At 48.8% G+C, this 22170-nt stretch overlaps 2 protein-coding genes across 2 annotated transcripts; one reads left to right on the top strand and one right to left on the bottom strand.

The window, feature by feature from the left end:
* Nucleotides 1–9589: 9589 nt before the first annotated feature.
* Nucleotides 9590–11092, top strand: UHO2_00433 (uncharacterized protein; the record flags this gene model as incomplete). Its single annotated transcript, XM_041557053.1, has 3 exons — nt 9590–10245; nt 10327–10693; nt 10844–11092. The coding sequence occupies 3 exons, from the start codon at nt 9590–9592 to the stop codon at nt 11090–11092; spliced, it is 1272 nt and encodes a 423-aa protein (XP_041412987.1).
* Nucleotides 11093–11246: 154 nt separating this feature from the next.
* Nucleotides 11247–14668, bottom strand: UHO2_00432 (uncharacterized protein; the record flags this gene model as incomplete). Its single annotated transcript, XM_041557052.1, has 2 exons — nt 11247–13939; nt 14035–14668. The coding sequence occupies 2 exons, from the start codon at nt 14666–14668 to the stop codon at nt 11247–11249; spliced, it is 3327 nt and encodes a 1108-aa protein (XP_041412986.1).
* Between the last annotated feature and the right edge of the window lie 7502 nt (nt 14669–22170).

The raw sequence follows: 22170 nt of genomic DNA, 5'->3' as shown, positions 1-22170 counted from the left end.
AGCCAGATCAGCATGCCTCAGCAAGTCAGCCAATATGAGCAAGTACCAGGAGATTCAGGAAGGAAGGTACTGGCATTAGAAGGAGAAGCATACAGAGATAACCACATGTAGGAGTGGGGGACCAAGCTCAGCATCATGCAGATGGTTACTGCTTGAAGGGTGCATGTGTATAGCCACACAGGACCAAGCACAGGGGGCAACTGCATGACCAAGGGGTTTGGTCACAAGGTCCAACAGGTGGCTAAGGGGATTCACAAGATAAGGATGGGAAGGTGGTTGCCAGTGAAGAGAGAAGGAAACAGTGAACAGATTGGTTAAACAAAGAGGAGGAGCTGTGTCAAAGGGGTTGTCACATGTCATCAAGCAGAAAGGGAGCATGAAGGCAAAAGGGCAGTGTTGCATAACCATTATGCTGTGCAGATGGTAGGGGCACAGCATCAACAGGATTGACACCAGCAGGAGAGACAGTGTTGAATGGGGGATGAAGGCCCCTCAAGAGGAATGGGATAGGTGTTGCAGGTGACACCAATCAAATGCATAAATACTCTCATTTCACCATAGCATACAAGTGGATCCTCATCCACTCTACACACTACTTACTTACTTACTTACTTGACTCTTAGTTTCATACCATTGCAATAGCAGTGCTCTTGCAACAACCCTCAAATGTGTGTGTTGTATCACCATTAGGCATCAACTGTAGGCAGTGTTCTCCAAACACTTGTGGTCCAGTTCTCAACTGTAGGCAGTGTTCTTCAACACTTGTGGTCCAGTCCCTTGCTGTAGGTGGTGTTGCTCAACACCTGCAGTCCAGTTAGTTATTGTAGGTGGTGACTCACACCTGCAGTCCAGTAACTCCCATTCTCTGTAGGTGATTAACATATTGCAGTCCAGATGATGTCCAAGAGCATTATCAACAGTACTGTGAACACTCATACTGTAGGGAGAGGGTATCACTCACTCTCCAACAAACAGCATACATGCCACACAACCTCTGAACAGAGTGTTCAAGGTGGTCAGCCGAGACTTACCAGTTGAAGACATCTGGTTATGTTTTAAGTCGAAACATACTGAGAAGACCTTACTCAATCAACCCCTTCTATACTGAACAAATAATACCCAAAACTAGTCTCTGGCACGCGACCGCTTACAACAACAACCGAATTGCATGTTTCTGATGGATTTCACTGAAATCAATTAGAATACATCCATCTGGTTGCTTTCACCAAACACACCACAAGAAGCTCCCATCAGTTCGGAATGGGCCGATCGGCTACAAGGAAGGAACGGGAGGCCTGGGAGAGAAGCTTCCTATCATTGAGGATATGGATAGGATAGCAGGGAAGATTTCACATGCAAGGTGTCATGGGCCTGGATGCTCAAGAAGCAGGAGGGTCACTGGTTCATATGGAAGGAGCACAGGTATCGAAGATCTAGTCGATACCAGTAGAGAGCATGGTCGTAGTGCAGTCTCCATGGAGACCATGGACTCCTATGGACTCACATGCAAAGGAGGACTGAGCCATATGCGAGGATGGCCAGGCACAGCCACAAGGAGGACCAAGCTCAAGGAGCAGGCACAGCCACGAAGGGGACCAAGCTCAAGGAGCATGCAGATGGTTACCACTCAGGGGCTCGAGAGACAAGAGTCAAAGGAACTGTCACCAGTCAAAGGAGAAGGAGCAGTGTATAGGACACCGGCAAGCAGGTCCTGAGGAGGAGGAGCAGTGTTGAAGGAGTCGACACCACTCAGGAGGCACAGGGGTGCCAAACAAGCAGCAGGATAGCAAGGAGGAGGAGCAGTGTCGAACGAGTCGACACTGCTCAAGAGGCACAGGGGTGCCAAGCAGGAGAGGCCCCTGAACAGTACTTGATGAAGAAGGTACTCTCTGGAGAGAGAGCAGGAGCAGTGTCGCTGGTGATGCTGTGAAGAGGTATATAACCATGCTTTCTCATCATCAAAGGTCAAGTGGATCCTCATCCACTCTACTCACCATACAACTAGTCAATGCTTTAGAAACATAAGTACTCATTAGTTTTCAGTCAGCATAGCAGCAATCTATCAAGGTTGCTCCTCATTGTAGTGTGTGTGTTGTATCACCACTACCTGACATCTGAAGGCACCCCATAGCAGGTTAGCAGTCCAGATATAGATAGAACTGAAGGCAGTAGTCCACTGTGGTCCGGGGATCACTTCAAGCATCAAGTCAACACACTGGACACTCATGTTGATGCCACCAACCTCATCACCAACACCATCAACCTCATTATCATCGACATTCACCAACCTTATCACCAACACCATCAACCTCATCATCATCAACCCTCACACCAGACCTTGGTGTCATCACAACCTACATATTGATATTCATCATACCGAGCTACCCCTGAATGGAGTGTCCACAGAGGTCAGCCGAAACCTATGATAGTATATACCCAAATGCCACCCATCACGCAACTTGATAGTCGCCGAGCAACTAACTCATCAAGACCGATACCAAGACAATAGCTGTCGCACAGTTTGATAGTCACCGAGTATCTCGACAGACCGACCTGGGTTTCAGGCGCGAGACCCCTGACACAAGGAACAGATCCCAGCTCAGCCAAGAAGGGGATCAAACTCAGGAGCATGTGACAGGTTATCACACAAGGGGAGCATGCTCATGGTCACATGGGGATAGGCATAGGGGAGACTGCATGGATGGAAGCAGGAAAATAAGGATGGTCACATGGTTGGGGGCCACCAGATAAGGGGGGCCAGGAGAATGGTCACTAATGGGGAGGTGAGGGAGTCAGAGCAAGGGGGACCGGCACAGGAACTACGAGAAGGAGGGGCAGTGTCAAGGACACACAGCTCAAGGAGAGGAGGATAAGGAGGGTGGAAACACTCCTTAGGAGGAGCAGGAGCGGTGTCGCAGGCGATACCATATGAACACATAAATACTCTCACTTCACCATAGTATACAAGTGGATCCCCTTTCACTCTACTTTACATTTACTTACTCTTAGTTACAGTTAGCTTCATTGCAATAGCAGGGCTTTGCAACAACCTCTCAAATGCATGTGTTGTATCACTGTCAAAAGGCCATCACTGTAGGTGGTGTTGTTCAACATCTGCAGTCCAGTCAGTTACTGTAGGCAGTGTCTAAACACCTGTGGTCCAGTACCTCCTGTCATCTGTAGGCAATAGTCTTATTGTGGTCCAGGCAACAACAAGAGCATCAAGCAGCAGCATCATGAACACTTGCGCTGTATTAGAGAGTTGTATTCTATACCATTCTTGAACCAATGTGTTACAGACATGCCATATAGCCTCTGAACAGAGTGTTCAAGGTGGTCAGCCAAAACCTACCAGAACTCAACCATTTGGTTACTTTCAATCAAAACATACCAAATAGATCTTACTCAATTGATCTCACCAAAATCAACCGGAAACACCCAATCTGGTTTCTGGCATGCGACTGCTTACAGTGGCTTCATGAAGATTGCCTCCTTGAGCATGGAGTTCAGGTAGGCCATCGTGATGTCGAGGGCATGAACTTCCCAGTCATTTTGCTTGGCCAGTGCTAGGATGGCCCTGATTGCTCCAAGGGGTGCAACTGGAGAGAAGGTTGTAAGTGGTCGCCTGCCTGAAACCAGGTTGGGTGTTTCCAATTGGTTTTGGTGAGATCAATTGAGTAAGATCTACTCAGTATGTTTTGACTAAAAGTAACCAGACAGCTTCATACGGGTGGGTCTTGGCTGACTGCCTTGAACACTCTGTTCAGAGGTTGTGTGGCACATCCATTATTCTCTTGAGAGAGAGTAATACACTCTCCTTTACAGTACAAGTGTTTGTAGTACTGTTGCTAATGCTCTCTAACATTGTCTGGACTGCAATATGCTTATTGCCTACAGAGGATGGGAGTTACTGGACCACAGGTGTTGGACACTGCCTACAATAACTGACTGGACTGCAGGTGTCAAGCAACACTGCCTACAGTAAGGAACTGGACTGCAGGTGTTGAGGAACACCACCTACAGTTGATGCCTAATGGTGATACAACACACACATTTGAGGTGTCATTGCAAAGCTCTGCTATTGCAATGATATGTAACTATGAGTCAAGTAAAGAGTATGTAAAGTATAGAGTAGAGTGGATGAGGTTCCACTCATATGCTATGGTAGAATGAGAGTATTTATGCATTTGCTTGGTGTTGCCTGTGACACCTCTCCTACTCCTCCTGAGAGGCCTTTGCCTCCTCTTGACACTCTCTCTCCTGCTGGTGTCAATCCCTTTGATGCTGCGCCTCTACTGCTTGCACAGTGTATTGGTTTGTGCAATACTGCCCCTTTGCCTCCATGCTCTTCTTTGCCTGGTGATGTGTGATGACCCCTGCAACACAGCTCCTCCTCCTCATAGACAATCCCCAGTCTTCTTGACACAGCTCCTTCTCTCTTCACCAGCAACCATCTTCTCGACCTTATCTTGTGAATCCCTTAACCACATGTCAGGCTCTGTTGCCAAGCCCCTTGATCATGTGGTCACCCCTGTGCTTGGTCCTATGTGGCTGTATGCATGTACCCCTTGAGTGGTAACCATCCACATGATGCTGAGCTCAGTCCCCACTCCTGCATGTGGTTATCTCCCATATGCTTTTCCTTCTAATGCCAGTATCCTCCTTCCTGAATCTCCCAATGCTTGCTCATGATGGCTGACTTGCTGAGACATGCTGATCAGGCTGATTCTGATCGATCCTTGGGAGATTAACCAGGATCCCAGAGCTTGGTTGATCTCACAAATCATATGCACTACCAACCCAATTAGATCATCAATTCCCAATGATTGCCACAGATCAATTTGGCGCACACTTCATACGCTGACCTTGTGACAAAGGTTTCCTGATAGTCAATTCCCTCCCTCTGTGTAAAGCCTCTTGCAACTAGTCAAGCCTTGTGCTTTATTGGCACACCATCTGCATTGAGCTTTAGGCAGAGCACAATCTTGGAGTCCACAAGTGGTGCTCCAGGTGGGTGATGTACAGCCTCCCATATGCCCATTGCTTCAAGCCCTTCCAGTTCCTTGTGGATCGCTTCCTTCCAAAGCTGAGCATCCTCTCCATCCATTGCTTCTCTGAGCATTGGATCCAAGTTTAATGCAGCTGTGTTGGTGGCACCAACCACACTATCCATGGCTGGTAAGAGGTCCTCTACTGCAGCTTCAGACATAGCCTCCTCTTCCATTGTGGTGGGCACTGTGGTATCTTCCTCTCAACTTCCACTGTGGTTGTGAGCTTGTATGCTTCCTGCTGGCAGTCATCCCAGCCCTTGTCCTCATGGAATGTTGCAGAGTTGCTCCATTGGACTGATGCTGGCTGGTCTGGGTTGCAGAACTTCCATGCCTTGTGTTTGTCATCATATCCAATAATGATACCTGGTTTTGCTCTGGTCCCATATTTGCCCTGTTGGTCCTTCTGTTGGACATGGACCCATGCCAAGCATCCAAATGCTCACAGTTGCTGCACCAATTTGTGTGCAGTGGTTCCATAAAAGGCTTTGTGAGGGATGGACTTGGTCACTGATGGGGTAAGGTTCATCACATGTGCTGCTGCAGTAATTGCAAAAGGCCATAACTCTCTGCAGCAGGCTCAACCAATGAGCATTGAACACATCTTCTCTTGACCTGACCTAATTGCTCTTTCTGCCTGTCCATTCTGGGCACTGACCCCCAGAACAGTCTTCTGCCACTTAAAACCTTCTGTCATGGAAACTGCGCAGGAAGATCCGAAATGAGGTATGAGGAGCCTTGTGTCAGGGGTCTCGCGCCTGAAACCCAGGTCGGTCTGTCGAGATACTTGGTGACTATCAAACTGTGCAACAGCTATTGTCTTGGTATCAGTCTCGACAAGCTAGTCACTCAGTGACTATCAAGTTGCACAATGACAGCAGGTGGCATTTGTTGTATATACTATCGTAGGTTTCGGCTGACCTCTGTGGACACTCTGTTCAGGGGTAGCTTGGCATGATCAATATCAATATGTAGGTTATGATGACACCAAGGTCTGGTGTGAGTGTTGATGATGATGAGGTTGATGGTGTTGGTGATAAGGTTGGTGAGTGTTGATGATAATGAGGTTGATGGTGTTGGTGATAAGGTTGGTGGCATCAACATGAGTGTCCAGTGTGTTGACTGATGCTTGGAGTGATCCCCAGACCACAGTGGACTACTGCTTTTGGTTCTATCTATATCTGGACTGCTGGTTTGCTATGAACTGCCTTCAGACATCAGGTAGTGGTGATACAACACATGCACTACAAGGAGGAGCAACCTTGTTAGATTGCTACTATGCTGACTGGAACTAATATATACTTATGCTGAAGTGATAACTAGTTATGGTGTGTGTAGAGTGGATGAGGATCCACTTGACCTTTGATGATGAGAAAGTATGGTTATATACCTCTTCACAGTGTCACCAGTGATGCTGCTCCTGCTCTCTCTCTCCAGAGAGTACCTTCTTCATTGAGTACTGTACAGGGGGCCCCTCTAGCACCACTCCTGTCCCCCTTGAGCTATCGACTTCTTCAACACTGCTCCTCCTCCTTGCTATCCTGCTTGCTTGGCACCCCTGTGCCTCCTGAGTGGTGTCGACTCCTTTGACACTGCTCCTCCTCCTCAGGACCTGCTTGCTGGTTCCCTATACACTGCTCCATCTCCTTTGACTGGTGATGGTTCCTTTGACTCTTGTCTCTCGAGCCCCTGAGTGGTAACTGTCTGCATGCTCCTTGAGCTTGGTCCTCTTCGTGGCTGTGCCTGCTCTTTGAGCTTGGTCCTCCTTTGCATGTGAGTCCATAGGAGTCCATGGTCTCCATGGAGACTGCACTACAACCATGCTCTCTACTGGTATCGACTAGATCTCTGATACCTGTGCTCCTTCCATATGAACCAGTGACCCTCCTGCTTCTTGAGCATTTAGGCCCATGACACCTTGTGTGCTCAAATTGCGAAATAAACCGGATCGCGGGGTTCCGGTTGATTTCCCTGACAACAACCGCATTGCGCTTGTCTGGTTGATTTCCCAGTTGATTTCACTGAATGCATCGCAAGAAGCTTCCATCGAGATGGAACAAGCCGATGGACTACACGGAAACCACGGGAGGCTGAGCAGAGAAGGCTGTCATAAGACCGGATGCACAGGAGGATCTGGAAGCATATGAGGAGTGGTGCAGGACTCGTCGGATCGGGCCGACAAGGGTCCAAAAGCTGAACCCATCGACATTGGTAGTAGAGAGGTCCTACAACAGATCTCACTCAAATCGGTAAGAGCGGGAGCTTATAGCAAAAACCACTGGAATTAGTAGTATTGTGATTGTATGACAGATCTCACTGAAACTGGCGAAAGGACGTCGATATCATGGATGGGTGGCAATGACATCTGGGTCCACCACCAATGAAGTGTCACAGGGTCAGTGGATCAGCATATGAAGTGTGCGCCAAATTGATCTGCAGCAATCATCAGGAATTCACAATCTAATCAGGTTGGTAGTGCATATGACTTGCAAGATCAACTGAACTCTGGGATCCTGGTTAATCTCACAAGGATTGATTGGAATCAGCCTGATCAACATGGCTCAGCAAGTTGGCCATCATGAGTAAGCATTGGGAGATTCAGGAAGGAGGATACCAGCATTAGAAGGAGAAGTGTACAGAGATAACCACATGCAGGAGCAGGGTCCAAGCTCAGTATCACATGGACAGTTACCACTCAAGGGGTACATGCATACAGCCACATAGGACCAAGCACAGGGGTGACCACATGATCAAGGGGCTTGGCAACAGGGCCTGACAGGTGGTTAAGGGATTCACAAGATAAGGTCAAAATAGTAGTTGCTGGTGAAGAAAGAAGGAGCTGTGTCAAGTAGACCAGGGATTGTCTATGAGGAGGAGGAGCTGTGTTGAAGGGGTTGTCACACATCACCAGGCAAAGAAGAGAATGGAGGCAAAGGGGCAGTATTGCACAAACCAATACACTGTGCAAGCAGTAGAGGCACAGCATCAAAGGGATTGACACCAGCAGGAGAGAGAGTGTCAAGAGGAGGCAAAGGCCTCTCAGGAGGAGTAGGAGAGGTGTCACAGGCAACACCAAGCAAATGCATAAATACTCTCATTCTACCATAGCATATGAGTGGAACCTCATCCACTCTACTCTATACTTTACATACTCTTTACTTGACTCATAGTTACATATCATTGCAATAGCAGAGCTTTGCAATGACACCTCAAATGTGTGTGTTGTATCACCATTAGGCATCAACTGTAGGTGGTGTTCCTCAACACCTGCAGTCCAGTTCCTTACTGTAGGCAGTGTTGCTTGACACCTGCAGTCCAGTCAGTTATTGTAGGCAGTGTCCAACACCTGTGGTCCAGTAACTCCCATCCTCTGTAGGCAATAAGCATATTGCAGTCCAGACAATGTTAGAGAGCATTAGCAACAGTACTACAAACACTTGTACTGTAAAGGAGAGTGTATTACTCTCTCTCAAGAGAATAATGGATGTGCCACACAACCTCTGAACAGAGTGTTCAAGGTGGTCAGCCAAGACCTACCAGTATGAAGCCATCTGGTTATGTTTAGTCAAAAGATACCAAGTAGATCTTACTCAATTGATCTCACTGAAGTCAATCAGAAAACCCCAACCTGGTTTCAGGCGCGAGACCGCTTACATGAAGCAGGGGACCTGCTTGGCAAATGAGTCCAGGGGTGGTAGATGGGTTAAATGAAAGGGTGTGTGAACTATTGCTCAGATGAGGTGGAACTGACCCCTATCGATGATGAGACAATGCAAAGACTGTCCATCTGCAGGAAGCACAAGACACAATGCTGACAAGCAGCACCACAGGATGGGAAGGAGGAATAGAAAGGATGAGGAGGAGGAGGAGCAGTGCCAAAGAGATGCCCAGAGGGGGGGGCACAATGTTGCAGGGCGATGTCAAGAGAATGGTTATATAACCTCGCTCTTCGCCATAGCCGTTGAGTGGATCTCCATCCACTCTACACCATATAAACTAGTTATCACTTCAGCATGAGTATACATTAGTTTCAGTCAGCAAAGTTGCAATCACAAGTAGATTGCTTCCATTGTAGCACATGTGTTGTATCACTGCTCACTGACATCAGATGGTGGTTCATATTAACCAGCAGTCTGGATAATGATTAGAACTGAAGGCAGTCATCCACTGCAGTCCAGGGATCACCTCAAGCACTCAGTCAACACACTGTACACTTGTGTCAGCACCACCAACAATCTCATTCACACCAGACCTTGGTGTCAGTACAAGTTCATATAGCCATTGATCATGCTGAGCTACCTCTGGACAGAGTGTCCACAGCAGTCAGACAAAACCTGCAATAGCAAACACACTACTACATCTTCAGGCAAGAAAAGTCATAGAGGCTTCTCTATGACATACCTCAATAGAAATAATAATACTCAACATGTTATCACATATCTCAACAAGATTTGTGATAGACATGTTTCTATTACAGATATCAGGTTTTAGGCACGGGACCTCTGACAAGAGGCTTCACTCAGCGGGAGGGCATCGACTACATGGAGGTATTCACAACAGTCACACCCATTCAATCTATTCAAGGAGTGCTCACCATCACAGCAGTCCAAAACTGGGAAATGGATTCTATTGATGTAAAGCAAGCATACCTAAATTTGACAATACACCATGATGTATACCTAAAGCCTCCAATTGGAATCAAAATACCACCCAGAAAAGCCCTGAAGGTAGTGAAGGGACTGTACAGCCTGAAACAATCAGGCTGTGAGTGGAATATCGAGCTAGATTCACATCTCCAGACAATTGGATTTCATTGCATGCCAAGCACACCATGCCTATACTCAAGAGGAACAGGCAATAGAATCACAATCATCACAGCATATGTAGATGATATGTTGATAACATTGCCCAGTCATAACAAGGTGGATCATACTAAGCAAGAGATCATGGACAAATGGGAGATGGAGGATAATGGCAAAGTCAAGGAGTTTCTGGGGATCAAGATCACTCACTATAGGGGGCAGAGGAGAATATCTCTGGATTTAACTGCATATGTTAAGGCAATGGTAAGCAAATGGTTAGGGGGAACAAATGAAAAATCATGGATACCCATGCTGAGTGTGGCAAGAGTTGCTGGAGGCAAGAAGTGTAACCCTCAACAAGTGAAGCAATACCAAGAGTTGGTTGGTCAACTATTGTAGGTGTCTAACACCACCTGGCCAGACATTGCTTTTGCAGTGGGGATGTTAGCACGATATATGTCAAACCCAATTGACAGTGCATGGAAAGCAGCCACTCATATGGTGAAATATTTGAATCAGACAAGTGGATACCAGCTGCATTTAGGAGGTGGATCAGGTGAACTTGCAAACAAACCAGTGACAACATATACCAACACAAATTGGGCATCAGATCCCACAAATGGGTGGAGGAGTACCTCAGGGGCAATAATGTATGTGTATGGATGCCCAGTCAGCTGGAAGTCTCACATTCAGAAATGTGTGGCATTGTCTGTGGTTGAGGCAGAATTCATTGCTGCTTCCAAAGCAGTACAAGAAGTGTTGTTCTTCTCATATTTGCTTTGGGATCTGGAGTTCACAGATGTTCAACCAACACTCTACACAGACAGTCAGGAATGTATCCAGGTAAGTAAAGATCCAGCCAAACACTGGAAGTTGAAGCACATTGATACCCAATATCATTTTGTTCAAGATCACATACAAGAAGGCAATGTAATGATCAAATTTGTTGGAACAGTGAACAACATAGCAGACATTATGACAAAACCTTTGCAGGGTCTCAACACCTCTCAATTAGCTAGGATGATAGGATTGGAGATACTGCCAAGGGGGGGTGTTGAAGATGTGTCAGCATCCCAAGAAGAATGCACAAGCTATAGCTGGGACACCAAGGGACCAAATGCATGCATAAGCAATGAACACAATAAGGCACATGAAGGTTGCCATACCAATGGCTCAGGGGCATCACAGAAAGCAGCAACTCAGGGGGTTACAAAAGAGGTGACTCATCTGGCTCAGACATGATCAAAGGTAGTGATAGAGTATATATATGTGTTTGTCATTAAGATTCAGACTACCAAAATATCAAGCATTACAAGAAGACATATGACTGTGTTAAGGGAGCCTGATCATGGCCCCGTTAACGGCGTATACTAATTGTCATCTTCAATTCTTAGACTCAGCACAAGTGAGGGAAAATACCGCGCAACGCCCCCAAGTCGTTCACTTTGCGAACCTGAACAGGCGTCTCACTTGCCGCCTCTCTCTGTCTCTCGCTTGCTTCGCCAGGTCGACGCACCAAAATGTGGATCGCTTGGACCTGCGACACAACCGCAGTGACAATTGCAGGCGAAATAGTCGCCTCTGCAGCTCCACGTGCCATCTGGGTCTCTAATACCTGGACAAAGTTGCGCGCAACAGGCCAAAACTGGCTGTGTCGAACAAGAGTATCCATAAGCTTGTCAAAGTTAGATCTTGCCGATTCGAGTTGTGCTGTGGATGCTGACTGGGTGGCTTCTTGTAAAACCTCGATTTCGGCGAGAGAGGTGCAAGCAGCGAGGAAGCAAGCAACCGCAGAGAGAGGCGTGTCGGCGAGCATGTTCGAGTCGACCGCTTCTCCGAGCATGCAGATCTCGCCTGTTTCGCGAGCAGCTGAGCGCATAGCATCGTACTCTGTGTTAGTCATGGGTGCTTCTGAAAGCAAAAAGCGGTGGAGAAGGGCCATGTTGTGTGTGAGATGGAGCTGGAGGAACGAGATCGACTCGCCCTTTTCGTGTGCTCTTCTGAGGTTGGCTGATCCGAGCTGAAGCACGGAGGGAAGTGACTCGTATTGACTAACAAGATCAGCTCCAATAGCTGCGATCTCCGTTTCGCGGGCTCGCTCTCGTTCAGCGCCTGAGCCTCCGCCAACAGCTGCTCCTCCGTTCGTCGAAAGCGCTACCTCAGCTAGACGGCCCAGGTAATGCAGCTGTCGAACGAGGGCTGCAAAGATACAAGGCTCTCCCTTTCGCATCGTGGCCGGGAAGATGGTATCGATGTCGTGATCCTTAATGATGAGAGGGCGGGCGGTGGCGATGGATGTGATTCGATCGAGACAGTAGGTCATCCAGAAGACGTCGTCAGCGATCAGCTTCTGCGCCCTGCCACCATGTTCGCTCTCCGGTGCGGAACGTGGTGCTGCCTCAAACGCGGGGGATGGCTGTCGGTGCTGGGCAGGTCGAGCGCGGTGCAAATCCAGCTGCATGCAGAGACGCACTGCGGACGATGTGATAGCCGCTGCGGAAACCATCTGACCCATGAGAATGTCTCGGATCGCCATTACACCAAGAGCCAAAATCGCTTCGAGGTGAGGATTCTGCAGCGCGCCACCAATCAGAGCGCGCGCTCGCTCACTGTAGACCTTGCTGCTGAGCGCATCAGCACTAGGAGGGCGCAGGCCATCACGTTCGTAAAAGCTGGCACCGATAGCGCAAAGAGCATTGGCCAACAACGCCGAGATAGAGCCGTCTTGGATGCGACTGCCGATGGCTTCGGTGTCGAGGCCGGGCATCTGCTCGCCCACAGCATTGACATAAACTTGGAAGAAGAGCTCGAGGAGAGGCTTGGGAGGCATGACATCTTGTTGACGCACGAACGGGATGACGGCGGCTGGCGGCAGTGAAGATGAATGAACAGGCGACCAGTTGGAAGGGGCAACCTGGTTTGGCTTGGAGTTTTTGTCGGCCTTTGCCTTTTCTCTGGCCAAGGCTCGCCGCTGAATGCTGTTGATCAGCGGCAAAGACAGTTGGTCCACGGGGATGGGATAGCTTAGAGAGTCGTATTCGGATGAGGCTGACTCGAGCATCTCGCGCTCTTCGTGTCGAGCAAGATCCATGGCGATGCTCATGTGGCGCAAGTCCGGCTGCGTAGGTGGACTGTTTCGAAGTCTGAAGATGTGCAGTTGGGCAACGGCATCTGCAGGTGAGCGATTGGGACTGTGTTGAGCATCTGCAGCAAAGAGCTCGACCATGCCGACAATGCCAGCTGCAACGTCCATAAAGGGGCGTCGGGCCGCGTGCGAGAGGCCACCAACGATATCCCAGTCAGCGGCAAAGGCGCGATCGAGACGCTCACCGGCTGTGCTTCTCTCAGCAAGATCTTCCAAAGTATCCTCTTGACTCATGTAGGCCTCGACAGCAATGCGTTGGGCGTCGGTGGGTGGACGACCGAGAACGGCGATCTCCAAGGCTCTCTTCTTGCAGTAAGTGGCAGTTGCGTTGATACGTGGACCTCGAGACTCTGGCATTGATCGCATGGGTCGGCTTTGCTGTGCTTCCCGCGCCAAACGACGATCTTGGGGATGAGGCTCGGCTCTGTCGTCGCGCATCCAAGATGGAGACGAATCGTGTCGGGATGATGGAACACCGGCTGAGCTGTAGGGACGACCATGAGATTCTGGCCTTCCGTACGTTTCTGAGCGGCTCTCGTGAGCATAGTGGGGATGCAAGTGACGCTCAGAAGGGCTGCGGCTTGCTGGCATGGCTGACTCGGCGTGACGAGCGTGTCGATCGCCATCAGAATTGGTCCGATAGCGATTCGCACGACCCATAATGGGACTCGAGGCCATAGCAGAGCTGTGAGGGAGCGAGCTCGAGCTCATTGCCACGTGTGGCATGGATTGAGAGGGCGGCAGCCCACTTACAGGGCCTCTTTCGCCAGCTGAGCGACCATAGACGTCGGCAACTGCATGCTCAGCCAGGTCGAGAGGCTTTTGCTCGACCGATTCGGGAGAGCGTTGAGACGAAGCACCGACGGGACTCCTCTTTCGTGCTTTGGCAGCATCTCCTGTCTTGGCACGACGAAAGTCGACTTCTGGCCATTTGCATTCGATCTCTGCGATCGATGAAGGGTCAAGTGCGAGAAGAAGTAGAGGATTTGTTAGAAATGCGGTTCAAAGTGACGGCAAGGACAGGTGCGGTGATACTCACTCATGTTGGCGCAGGTCTTGCAAGTAGGGCGGACACCGTCGCAGCGCGATTTCCGGTTACGGCACGCGAGACATGCGAGCGAAACACGAGGTCGCTTGATGGGAGTTGCAGTAGTGACGGGCTCCACCTCGGAGAAATGGCGGATATGGGTTGGCGGCACGTCGTAATGGATATGGTGATGGGGCATGTGTGACGACGCGTGGCCTGTCATCGGTTCGTGACGGTAGGAGTCGGGATGACGCATATGCGAGTCATAGTAGGAGGGAGGCCCACTCTCTCCGGGCGAGCGACGGGTATGGATGTAGTCAACAGAGACCATACCGACAGGGACTGAGGAGGGCGAGCTTGGACGACGAACATAATCATAGGCAGGTCGATCTGACATGGAAGGGTAGGGACGATGCGAAGCGTAGTGAGACGTGTTCGAATCCTTGATGGGAGGCAATCGGGTATGAGCTAGAGGAGGCAGCTCGTTTGATCTTGCCATCGGAAGCTTTGGTAAAGAGTGGCTGGAAGGCAGAACGGGAGGCAAACGGTCCATTCCTCTTCGCGGATTTTCCTCTCCTCTGGGAGCAGAGGAACGAGGAGGAGGAGCCGAACCGCCCAGATCGGCGTAGTAAGGCGGCCTGTCCATAGCGACGGGCGGCAAGAGCTTTCTGCTGCTCAGAGCAAAGTCGACGATGGTGGACAAAATTGTGGGCAACAAGTCCCAAGGACGTCGGAAGATAAGCAACAAGACTCAGCAAGACTATGAGATGTGATCAGTAACGAGGGGGCTTGGCGGGAGATTTGGCCCAACTCGGATGCACACAATGGCTTTGAGGAGCGCCGGAAGTGTAGGATTGACAGGCGGCTGTGCAAGCGCCGCAAGTCACGAGTCGGAAGTGCCGACAAGACTTGTAAGCATCCACTGCCAGGAGACCACAGCAATACCGACGACCGGCAAGGCACTTCTGACGTTTAGGAACGTTTGGTGGTTGTTAGCTTGAGGCGTGATCCGCCTTAATTGTAGAGCTTTGGCGTTCGAAGTGCTCGAGGAGTGATGAAGAAGAAGACGTTGAATTTGGCGGCAAGATCAGGAGGATCACTACGTCCGAAGTGCCGGTAAAGCGGCGACGGATGGCGAAATTTGTCAAGAAGCCGAAGAAGCCGATGATGAAGTGAACGCGGAAGATAGCAAGTGAAAAAAAAAAAAACAATCTTGCGGATAGAAAGATGGGATGTGCCTGGATAATGTAAGAGCACCAGCAGCACTAAGTCCGAAAGGAGTGTTGGGGGATGTTGATGATATGAAGAAGAAGAAAAGGATGCCGAGCTTTGAACAAGACGATCTGTCTCGAGGGGAAGCGGGCACTGTCGATTAGGCTTCGCGTATATGTCGACACTGTGTCGAGCTGATGAAGGACTTTTCTTTCAATCGGAAGCAGTCCGAAGAAGCGCTGGACTGAGGATGAGGAGCGGGCTAGTCGGCTTTCCCAATGGTGTCGAGATGCTGACTCTGAACGCTGTGAGCTGATGCCGAAGCGACGTTGAAGGGCAATGCCGTCGCCGTTGATCGTTTTGCGTACACTGGCGAGCTCGATAACTGGGGATAGAGTAGAGCAGAATACGATGGAGCAGATGGGTGTCGACGGCAAGATGGGGGTGATGGGGAGAAGAAGGTAGCGGGAAGAAGCAGAAGAGGAGGCGGACAATATGCAATTCGAAGTAGGTCAGGCAGAAGCAAAGCATGTTCTAAAGGTCACCCCGGTCGTGGTTGGAGTTCCCGAAAAGGCGCACGAAGAAGTTGGTGGGTGCGGGTAGGTGTGCGTGTGCGTGTGTTTGTTCGATTGTATCCACCAGCAGCCGAGAACAGGAGGGATCAATCACGAGGGATCAATCACGAGGGATCAATCACGAGGGAAGGGGAAAGCTCGGGAGATGGGCTAGGAGGAAGGGGAAACGGAAGTTTACACATTCTCGCATGATTGGCGTGTCAGAAGTGCAGGAAGCGGGTCTCATCGTGATAGAAAGGCTCAGCAGCATCCAGCGACATGTGCCAACGGCTGCAGAGGCAGCAGCAGCGGTAGCGAGAAGGCAGGAAGGTAGGAAGGTATGAAAGTGGGTGTAAATGCAGTACGGCTATGGATTTGGTTTCGGCGCAGACAAGGTCTGGGGTTCACTCGGTACAGCTGCCGGACCAAGATTGTGGAAAGTCGAAATGAGATCTGGGTGGGGTCCATCCAATCCCGTTGAAAGTTGGAGGAAAGGCAACTAATAACTTAGTAGTAGCCGCTGAGAGCAGGACCCATGATGTGCGAGAGAGAATGCGAGAGCAGCCGATGCAACGGAAAATGAGAGAGGCAAGCGAGATGCAAAGAAAAAGGAGAGATGGGTGCGTGGGTGCGATGCTGCCATCCCGACGTGCAGAGAGAGAGAGACTAGCAAACCTGTGTGAAGGGACACCCAGGGTGCCGGTAAACCTCTCGCCTGACCCGGAATCGGCAATGACCGAGCGAGCTCACTTGCTTATAACAACCAAGGTTAAATTTGTTCTCTTCTTGACTGCCTTTCTTTCTCTGCTCCGTCAAGGCGCGCAAGTAAAACCTGATCAACAGATGTCATCTGTCTCATCTTTGTTCGCAGTGCTGTGTCATTGAGGCAACAACAGCAAAACCGCTGGTCCATTCGGGCAACAACAATAGGCTGTCCTTCCGATGTGGCGTCCTAAGAGGCTTCACTAGAGGGGCGCAACGACCCGCCTTGCCAAATGAGCGGCAATCTGACATGACACGGGGCGCCACGAGACGGTATTGCTTGCGAGGTTGAAAGCAAGAACCGACATAGAGACAATAGAAAGCATTGACTAGTCGCCGCTTGGACCATGCGACTACAAGATGAAGAGGCCAGAATGATGAAAGGGGCACCGCTTTCAATGCATCTGTGCTGTCTTGTAACGCCAGATCAAGCGAGGCTGTTATGAAATTACTTTTAGAGATAGGGATTCTCATCGCTTCCAGTAGAGAAGATGATGTTGCTATGGTTGCGCTTCCGTTGGCTTTTCATGCTGTTTGCAGTTCTATCCTGCGAAGCGAAGCGAAGCGATGGCTTATAGGCGAGCTGCGTGTGGGCGTGTCAGCCCTGCTTGAAACTTGATCATCGTACACTTCGGATGTCGTTCCGCCTCTTCCGACATGAATGGTCATTTGTACGGGCACGCCACAAGGAGGAAGGGCTTATGCTGAGCGGCGATTCCCCTGTCAATCGCTTCGATTTCACGTTCCGATTTTGAATTTCTGTTTTATTTTATTTTCCTCCTTTTTCTCTCACACTCACACGCTACGTATTTTAGCCTTCGCCTTCCATCGCTTGAGTGCCAGCCGCTATAAGCGAACCTCGTTTTCTGCAAAGCGTCGGCATTTGCTGCCCAAGCGAGTTGAGCCACAAGCTCTTCTCCAGAGTCCGCAAGCCAGCGATCGCATCAGAGGTCACTTAATGCAACTATGGAGTTGAGTTGACAAATACGCTGCCACCTTCTCGGAGCTGAGAAGGCAGACACATTCGATAGAGCATTGTCTGTTCTCGTACTGGTAGCTCGTGACGATATGCTAATTTAGTTTCCACTGCCAAGCTGCACTATTATCAGTCATAGACAATGTCGGGTTCGGTGTCGCGGACCCGATTGAATTGCCCATACCACACTAACAAAGAGCTCGGGAAGCCCCAAAAGTGGGTCACACACTGATTCATTTTGCTGAGCTTCAAGTACAGTTGTGTCCAAAATTGCCCAGCATCTAATTAATTTGATATGGTGTTCTCAGGTCCTTTTCATGATGATGACCAGTACTCTTTGTTCTCTTTGACAACACCCACTTTGTGTGGTATGGTTGCAAAGCTTGGATAGCCTGCTATCAGAATATGTGAGAAAAAAAGGGTAATCCCACCAAAGAATATGCTGGAATTTAGGTTGGTGCTCTTTGAAGCCCCTCCTCCTCCTCAATTCATTCTGTACCTTGTGTAACTTATCGCTTTGCACAGAATTGAGCTAATAGACCATGCTTGAAACTTCATATGATTGTAGTAAGATATAAACAAAGATGTTTTGGGGTGTTTTGATGAGCTTAGGACATCATATGGCAATACTGCTGTCAACATGGCAAGGAGGGCAAAAAATCAATATGGGGAGGACTAAATACACCACCACTCACCTATTATGGGTCAAAGAGCTGCTCCAAGCAGGTTTCTCAACAAGGGAGATAGCAACTAAACTGTCTATCAACAAATCCAGCATTGCTGAACTGGCAAAATGGGTACCAGAGAGTGAATATGTGAAAAGGATGCCTGGGAGGACCCTCCTCCTCTCCTTGCACCAACAGGCATTACTCACCAGAGGAATTAGCAAGAATTCTTATACTTTGGCTACTGAAGCTTCAGCCTACTGGCTATGACACTATGAACTTTGTTTGTCCAGACAAACCATTACACACATGCTGAAGTGAGCTGGACTTAAGTTTAGGGCAAAAAGAAGAAAACCCTTGCTCACAGATAAACATAGGAAGGCAAGGAGGGTGTTTGCCTAGAAGTATAGACATTGGACTGTTGAACAATGGAAGAATGTCATCTGGAGTGATGAATGCAAGGTTCAACTCATTGGAAAGGACCTGGAAAAGTGATACTGGTCCAGGGATGTCAACTATGATATATATATACCTACACTGCAGGAGGGTGGCCACAGCATCATGATTTGGGGGTGTATGACCTGGGCAGGCCTAGGCCTAATGGTCTATATAGATGACAAACTGATTTCAGAGTGTTACATTGAGTTGCTGGAGGAAGTGGTGCCTGGTAGCATCTTGAAGTGGAAGAATATACAGAGAATTCCACCAAGGGATAAATTGATCTTTCAGCAAGACAATGTCTGCCCTCACACTGCCAAAGTTGCCAAGGAGTACCTGGAGGAGGTCAAACTCAATTTATTGCCCTGGCCTGCAATGTCTCCAGACCTGAATCCTATAGAACATGTGTGGCAGCAGCTGAAAAAGTGGCTATATCAGCAAAGATATACTATCAACAATAAAGCTCAACTCATTGCAGGTTTTGGGCAACTTTTCCCAAGGAATCAGTCCAGGCACTAATAAAGTTGATGCCCAGGAGGTTACAGGCTGTAAGGGTTGCAAAAGGGGGTCATACAAAATACTAAATTATAGTATATAGTAATTTAGGAGGAGCTTTACACTCAAAAAAAGTCATGGCACTTTCACTGTGCACAAATGTGGTCCAATCACAACAAAACTTATATGTACTTGTAGCTCTCAATCTCAGCTTTCCAACAATATGTCACAAGCTACACTTCATTGAGGATACCAGCTCTTGAGAAGCAAAGTTGATGTGTGGTGATGAGCATTTAATTATCCTAAAAGATGTGGGGCAATTTTGGATGCAACTGTAAGATTAGAGTTGCCGGTGTTGGCTTGGGCCCGGGTAGTTTTTGCGTTTTTAAAAACGTGGGTTTTTGAAAAGCGCGTTTTTGGAGGAAAGTTGAACACCTAATTAAGGAAAAGCGGGTTTCCAAAAATGCGATGAGGTCATACAGTCAATAAGAGATGTAGCCTAACAGTAAGCATATGTTACTTGTCCTGCTCTCATTACTATCACCCATTGCTTGCTTATATCTTGCTTTCCTTTTCACACAATGCACTCAATGTAACATTTCATATGATGGTGACAAGAGTTGTATTTAACAGAAGGAAAGAGAGAGTGTTTGTCAGATTGAGAATGGTTGCATCAAGGCTCACTCCTGTCTCCTAGCTGAAGCACTTTGATTCATGGCATTGTAGTCTGCAATAGTCTTCTCATGATGTTGAGACAATGCAGTAGTATCTTCCTCATTGCAGCCAGTGGATCTGAATAGTGCCTGGAACATTTCCTCTTGAAGATCATGTGCAGAAGAACTTTGATGTCTTGACATTGCATACTGCAACATTCCTTGTGTTGCAGTGGCAAGATTGAGTTCATATTCCTGCTGATTTGAGCATCTTGTTCTCCTGAGATCTTGTGCATCCATGACATAAAGTTGGAGGCCTTGCACAACTTCATGCACCTCATTGTCACAGGACCGGATGGATGTGCAGGAAGGACTGGTTTCATATGAAGAGGAGCGCAGAAATCACGGACCAGGCTAAGCGAGAGCTTAAGGCAGAGTTCACTGAAGTCAGTAGTAGTAATGACTCTATGGCATAACTTGTCAGGATCAGCAGGAATGAGGTTGTTACTACAGAGTTCAGTGGAGATGGTAATACCATGCTAAGTATGACAGACCTCAAAGGATCCAGTTTGAGAGAGGCCTCTATCACCAATAAGGGCAAGAGGGGGACAACAAACAAGGAGAGGTTGCCACTGGATGAAGAAGGGGCCCAACTGGATGATGAACTTAAGACAGGCAGGTGGGCGAGATGAGTAGGAGCGTGTTGTCAGGGGTCTCGCGCCTGAAACCCAGGTCGGTCTGTCGAGATACTCAGTGACTGTCAAACTGTGTGACAGCTATTGTCTTGGTATCAGTCTCAATGAGCTATGTTGCTTGGCAACTATCAAGTTGTGTGATGACAGTGGGTGGTGTTCATTGTATATACTATCATAGGTTTCGGCTGACCTCTGTGGACACTCCATTCAGGGGTAGCTTGGCACAATCAATATCAATATGAAGGTTATGATGACACCAAGGTCTGGTGTGAGTGTTGATGATGATGAGGTTGATGGTGTTGGTGATAAGGTTGGTGGCATCAACATGAGTGTCCAGTGTGTTGACTGATGCTTGAAGTGATCCCTGGACCACAGTGGACTACTGCCTTCAGTTCTATCTATATCTGGACTGCTGGTTTGCTATGAACTGCCTTCAGACATCAGGTAGTGGTGATACAACACACACACTACAAGGAGGAGCAACCTTGTTAGATTGCTGCTATGCTGACTGTAACTAATGAGTACTTGTGTTTCTAAAGTATTGACTAGTTGTATGGTGAGTAGAGTGGATGAGGATCCACTCGACCTATGATGATGAGAAAGCATGGTTATATACCTCTTCTCAGCATCGCCAGCGATGCTGCTCCTGCTCTCTCTCCAGAGAGTACCTTCTTCATCGAGTACTGCTCAGGGGCCTCTCCTGCTTGGCACCCCTGTGCCTCTTGAGCTGTGTCGGCTCCTTTGACACTGCTCCTCCTCCTCATGACCTGGTGTCGACTCCTTCGACACTGCTCCTCCTCCTCATGACCTGATGTTGACTCCTTCGACACTGCTCCTCCTCCTCATGACCTGGTGTCGACTCCTTCGACACTGCTCCTCCTCCTTTGATCAGTGACAGTTCCTTTGGCTCTTGTCTCTCGAGCCCCTGAGTGGTAACCATCTGCATGCTCCTTGAGCTTGGTCCTCTTCGTGGCTGTGCCTGCTCCTTGAGCTTGGTCCTCCTCGTGGCTGTGCTTGGCCCTCCTTTGCATGTGAGTCCATAGGAGTCCATGGTTTTTTTTTTTTTTTTTTTTTTTTGATCTCGACTAGATCTTCGATACCTGTGCTCCATCCATATGAACCCATGACCCTCCTGCTTCTTGAGCATCCAGGCCCATGACACCACCCTCCTGATCCAAGTTCATCATTTGGTTGGTCCCCTGCTTCATCTGGGTGATGGACCCAATGCTTACAACACCTTGTCCTGCCTGTGTGGCCTGTGAGTATTGGCATGATCTTGCCAGCTACAGTGAGATCTATCCTATGATCTAGATATTACTGAATTTGGTGGGATTTGTGATATGACCCCACTCATGCTGATTTGGGCGAGATCTGTCATAGAGCCCCTCTACTACAGATCTCAATGAACTCTGCTGTAACCCTTATTTTGCCCAATCCTGTGATTTCTGTGCTCCTCTTCATATGACCTCCGTTCTTCCCGCTTCTGTGCATCCGGCCCTATGACACACAGCCTGGTGTAGTCTCAAGTAGGTTTGCTAGGACCTTGATCATGTTGTGCTACCACAGGACAGAGTGTCCACAACAAACCAAATAGGGCTTGCTCAGGTGATCTCACCGAGGACAACTGGAAACACACAATCTGGTTTCAGGGGCACGACCTCTTACACCGCGCTACCACTGGACAGAGTGCCCACAGCG

The sequence above is a fragment of the Ustilago hordei genome (genome assembly GCF_900519145.1).
Source record: "Ustilago hordei strain Uho2 genome assembly, contig: UHO2_contig_01, whole genome shotgun sequence".
Classification (NCBI taxonomy): Eukaryota; Fungi; Basidiomycota; class Ustilaginomycetes; order Ustilaginales; family Ustilaginaceae; genus Ustilago; species Ustilago hordei.
Note: the sequence above shows the minus strand (reverse complement) of the source record. Positions and strands in the feature narration are given on the sequence as shown.